The sequence below is a fragment of the Solanum tuberosum genome, unplaced genomic scaffold (genome assembly GCF_000226075.1).
Source record: "Solanum tuberosum cultivar DM 1-3 516 R44 unplaced genomic scaffold, SolTub_3.0 scf00708, whole genome shotgun sequence".
Classification (NCBI taxonomy): domain Eukaryota; kingdom Viridiplantae; phylum Streptophyta; class Magnoliopsida; order Solanales; family Solanaceae; genus Solanum; species Solanum tuberosum.
Window position 1 is genome coordinate 119,518 of NW_006239630.1, and position 5,986 is coordinate 125,503.

The window sequence follows — 5,986 nt, forward strand, 5'->3', positions numbered from 1 at the left end:
GACTTACTTCTTAACTTCTAAGATTGACTCTCACTTCACTTGACTTTGATCCGAACTTCCCTCGAATTGGATTATGAATTCAAGGGTAATAATCTCTTGTTTATGGATGAGTTCGGGATATCTGAATGTACCTTAGAGTGTTGAAAGAAACTATAAAACATTGGTACATTACCAAGGAGCGTGTATGAAAAAGTGGGGAATGAATGGGAAGATTTGGCGTCCTTGGCGCGAGGCGCCAGCTTTCAGACCTCAGAGGGGCCTGCTAAGCGCTCTGCTAGGCGCGCTGGCTGGACTTCAGAGTCCCTTTTGGGGGGCGCTGGCAGGCGCGACGCGCTAGCCCTTTTCCCAGAAAATCCGACTTTTCTCCCTTTTTTTTTCAACTCTAAACCTCCTTACCTTCAATGGTTCCAGCCCCAAACACTTAGAATCATAAAACCCTCAACATACAATAGATTTCAACTCAAAAACACAACCGAAAACATGTCCCAAATCAACAAGGACCTCAACACAATCACAACCAATAAACTTCAACAAACACAACCAACAACTTCAACAAACACAATCAATCTTCTCTCGAAATTAAATGAGTTTGGCGTGTGGGGGAAAGAACCAACCAACACTATGAACTCACATACCTAGTAGGGATCACCCTCGACGATATCCACGACGATCTTTGACAAAACCTTGCTTGATCTTCTCTTTCTCCTCTTCACTCACAAACCCTTACTCTCACTCTTTTAAAAAGGGAAAAACTGATCTAAAATCAGTCTAACACCTTAATATATCCAAAACAAATGATTAGGGAAAAGACCAAAATACCCTCACAATTTTCGGACGGACTTCCCTTACCAACAGCCCAACTTCGAAAGGACATAACTCACTCATACTAACTCGGAATCGAGCAAACTCGGCGGCATTGGAAAGATCATTCTACAAGATTCGCAATCATAGCTGGAACTACACCTAACTCATCCTGAGCTAGGAGTTATTACTGTTCAAAGTTGGCCAAAAACTCATCTTTTTCCCATAACCAAATTTTTCCAGATTTTTGAATTCCTTCCAAAAATGATTAACTCCAATTCTAAGCCTCTTCATAGTTATTTCAAATTGCCGGATGTTACACAAAGAGTGTTACTTGAGAATATTAATACTTATCTCATGATTGCAGATCCGTTAACAAAGAGCTTACAACCAAAGACATTTAAAGAACATGTTCAAAGAATGAGTCTTGGTTGTACTTATGATTGATACATTTATGATGTTTTACACTCTGAGCTCAATTATGTATTTCTGATACATATTAATGAATCTCTTGTTTCTCATAATGGTGTATACATTATTGTTTTGAGATATTACAAGATAAGTCTTTATGAGACATTATTGTGGTAGGTTATGAACCTAGTATGATAAATTGCTAATGTAGTAGTATATAGAAGGAAGTATGTAGCTTAAAATTTAAGTACGACCGCCATAACTCGCATTAGTAGTTTGTTATATTGTGGTATGTATGATGGACATTATATAAGAGATTTATTGTATGCACAACTAATGCTTATAACATATTAATGTTATATGGTCACTGTGCCAAGTGGGAGAATGTAAGAATAATTTCTTACTTATGACCCAAGTAATACCATAAATAATAGATTTCGTCCGTACATTAGTTATTTGATGGACGTACCAAATTAAGTATTAATCTCTATAAATTGGTCCTCTCTCCACCCAATAGGGTTACCACATATTTTCTACAATAATTCCATCGCTGACAGTTGTGGTAACGTACAACTAGGGCAAATAGGTAGCAACTAATTTACGACTAACGCTTTTGCTTCTCTCTGTGATGATGCCTTCCGCATCAAGTATGTACCCCTAACGATCTCTATGTAAGATTATCATATTTAAGATTCTGATGTGTATTAAAGTATTTAATTTTACATTAAATCCTTGAGTGATTGTATATGTAAATTGGCATTAGTGCATTAGATTGTGTAACGACTAATATATTGTCCTAATTTTGAGAGATCAATTTTCAACCCCGTGACACTTGTGTTTGTGCAATGTTGAGGTTTCAATCCAAGGTCCATGAGTCAAATTGGTTGAGTTGCTCAATCCAATCCATTTTAGGGTTGGTTATCCAATCATTTAAACGTGAATTATATATAAGTTTACCCGTATAATCCATCATAAAATATAGATAATTATACTCTCCTAGAATAAATGTGAATTATATATAAGTTTACCCGTATAATTCATCATAAAATATGGATAATTATATTCTCCTTAGAATATGTAAGGATAAAATATAAGGACGTAGAAACTCTAAAAACTACACTTATTATTAGGGTATGTTTAGTTCGAAAAAAAATATTTTTTTAATTTTCCTATGTTTGTTTAACTTACGGTTTTTTTTTGAAAATATTTTTCAAATAAACTTACTTTCCTCTATTTTTTTAAAAATAACTTCCATGCATAAAAGTAAGGGAAAAAATTTCAAAACTTCCCTTAAATCAAGAAAATATTTTTCAAAACTTTTCTTAAATTTCACCACCTAATCCACCTTCCAAACTCCAATCCGACCTGACACTGATTTGAAACACATATTTCGACTTCCTGACCTCGACTCAGAATCACTCACTTCCAGAAAAATAATTTCTAGAATAACATGAAAACCAAACACAGATGCAGAAGGGCGAGGGGGTTAAGAAAAAAGTCATGTAAAACTTATTTCTTTACGTAATAAGAAATGATGAATTATATGAATATCCATATTATTCGGGTTTACGATTTACCCATTTTTTTCCATATCAAATATGGATCGGATCGACTATTATATCCATGGATTAATTTCCGACCATCCTATATTCCATTCTATCCATTTGTTCGCCACTCTTACACTCAGGCAATAGAGTATAAATAGGTAACAATTTAAACAAGCTCTTCATTTTTTATTTTGTAGAGAGCACACTGTAAAGAAACATAACATGCACAATATAGAACACCAGAGGGAGAGAGTACATCACAGATATGGCCTTAGTATCAGCATAAAACATCTGAAGTAAATTCAAACATATTCAACACAACTTCAATCGATGATGCTGTTCGTTGAACTTTTTAAAGCCTTCACGAATAAATATATACAGGTTTTAGTGATGCTTCCTCTCGAAAAGGCCATCCGGACCTGCATTCGGGAAGGGCCAAAAATATTTTAGTATCAAACAGTTTCTATACCATACAAAAATGTAATACAAACTAATCCACACATGAATCTTTCAGCTACAGAAATAAGTCACTCACTTAACCCTGTAATACTGGAACTGGATGAGCTATCGATTGAAAGGTAATGCACCAGTGACAATGTTGATTTCATTACTTCAAGTCCTTATTTCCCTTTCACCTTAGATTGAACGAAGGAAGCGTCAAGAGATGACACATAGTTGAACACTCACCAAAATGGTTATATTCATGACTCATTGAGATGATGAGACTTTAAAGACCAATTTTGTAAATGTTTCAACATTGTAAGTTTGTAATCTAAGTTGCTTGGACTCTTCACTTTCAGTGTTGCATCAATATCAACACGATATGAATGTGGGCAGTTGCTTGGTCAAATCAATTTTGTGCACTTTGACCAAAATCAATGTAGAAATCTGGGACATATATACAAGGATTTTTGCAATCAAAACTAAAACTAAGGTGAAATTCAAGAAAATGGAGTAATCATGTATATAGAAATTTCTATGTCAATCTTTTTCCTTATAACTTTCAAGGATTCTGCTCTCGATCAATATTTTTCTTCATAATACCTTGTAAGCTTTCCCGTGTCTCAAATTTAGAGATAATAACTCTATTTTTAGATATTTAAATCATTTTTAGCCGAATCATTGCACCTCTATCCATATCCCCGAATCTTAAAATATAGATCACGAAGGACCCAATCTCTAGATCCACACCCGTATCAGACTCCCACATCCGAGTCCAAGCAACTTAAATCATTACTACATCAAAGGGAAAAAACAAAGCATTCAAAAATCAGGCTTCCCATTATCGTGCAAACAAGGAGAAAACAGGATGAACAGTATATACAGCATTTTTGAAGCCTCGATCGGATTAATTCAGTTAGATAACAGATTAATATTCAGAAGATCTATGTTCTGATATAGCTCATGGTCAGGTATGATTAAAAACGAGATACAGTAAACTTGAAATCATTGACGAGCAACGTAATAGAGATCTTAGGTATCAGAATTACCCCATGGAAACTCCTTGTTACGGATGTGCAGATACGGGTAAGGCTGCAAACAGAAATGATAGCAAGAATTGTAAAATAACGTTATGTAGTCATGGACAGAACATATACACTCTGTCTCAGTTGTAAATTCCCCTTTATTATACAAACTTTCAACCCTCGAAACAAATATTCCCCTTATAATGTAATCTGTTCAATCAACAGATGAAATACAAGTTAGACCATTAGATATTATAAGGACCACATCTCAAATCTCATTACTTCAACAGGAACAGTGGAAATCCCTCCGAAACATATTGTCAATATGAATTTCTGTTTTCATGTGAAGTTGTGCTATCGAAATTTTGAAGACAGAAAACAGCATATTAACACTTGCAGGAGGCTCTTCATAGTGGGGATGACCCTTAGAGAGATTAAAGATTGTAAGAATAGCGCACGTAACTATTCCAACGTAAGTATTTTTCTCCCACTTAGCTGCTTCACCTGCCCACACAAACCATTCATTATTAACACTTCAATCACATCGAAATTTAGTGATTTTACAAATGTATATATTTATACTCTGTATCGGAAATATTGAATTTAGTTGAACATGTTGATGGTATATGCTCCATCTAGTTGATGAATGTTCATGTTGAGAGTCTAACCTACTCTAATACCCCTTTCATGTATAGGATCAACTGGAGCATGGATTGTGAGCCCAATCAAGGATAAGTCCGACTCTGATACAATGTAAGTAAAGATATAACACTCAGGCCTAACTCAACTCCAAAAGCTAACTCAAGAAGGGAGAATTACTAGTCCATTCCCCAACCAATGTGAAACTCTAACTCATATAATGTGAAATTCTTTGGGAAACGAACACTTACACCCAAAAAGGGAAACTATTTATAAGCGGTTACTCCTTACTTTCATACACCCTTATTTTTAATTACTAATGAGCATTTACTGTTTGATACCAACAAAATATATATATACATATATACTCTGATGATATCAAAGAGGAAGAAACAATGATTCAGTAAATAGAACAAGGGGCAATCGGATAAATAGTTTGGATTGTGGGTCCAATCAGGTAAATATATTGGATTGGATCCACTTTAGATAAATACTTTTCCTAATGGATCCAATTTGTTTAGTTTTCCCCAATTCTAACCCACTCTAACAGCTATGGTAGAGTTAATGACAAAAAAATCACCTAAGGTATCACTTTTTTATTTATTTATAAATTTCATACCTTAACTATATATTATTTCATTTAGGTTCATAAACTATCACTCTCATAGTATTAAGATACACTTCAATGTTGAATTGACCTACACACGCCACATGTTATCATTGAGAACAAATATTTGGTCACCTCAGCATTGAAGTGTATTTTAAATATAAAAAGAGTGATAGTTTAGACAGGTAGAAAAAATAATAAATAATTGAGATATAGAAGTTAGAACTCATGAAAAATGTTAATGTAAGTCTATTTTATATGTTTCAACTAGATAATGTTGCCCGTGCTATGCACGGGCCCAATAATATAAATGGTATATTTTGGGGCTAATAACCGAGTTTTTGAAGCGATTGTTTGCGTGGATAAAGGAATAAGTTTTTTTTTATCACAAACCTGTACTTTTTTTGATGCTATTTAAGGCATAATAAGACTACCCACATACAACATTTTTGAAATATTTTATGTTGTCAATTATCATGATTTATAGTATTTTTACGCAATTTTTAAATATAAAA

The 5,986-nt window shown here is 34.1% G+C and overlaps 1 protein-coding gene across 1 annotated transcript in view; it reads right to left on the reverse strand.

Moving 5' to 3' along the window:
* Window positions 1-2,910: 2,910 nt before the first annotated feature.
* LOC102602264 (cytochrome c oxidase subunit 6a, mitochondrial-like) overlaps window positions 2,911-5,986 on the reverse strand; it is a 4,430-nt gene continuing 1,354 nt past the window's right edge. Inside the window, exons 2-4 of the mRNA XM_006366988.2 lie at window positions 4,623-4,729; window positions 4,250-4,292; window positions 2,911-3,178 (exon numbers count right to left, since the gene is read on the reverse strand). Coding sequence (XP_006367050.1) covers window positions 3,144-3,178; window positions 4,250-4,292; window positions 4,623-4,729 — 185 coding nt within the window. The 3' untranslated portion in view covers window positions 2,911-3,143. The remainder of the gene's footprint in view (window positions 3,179-4,249; window positions 4,293-4,622; window positions 4,730-5,986) is intronic.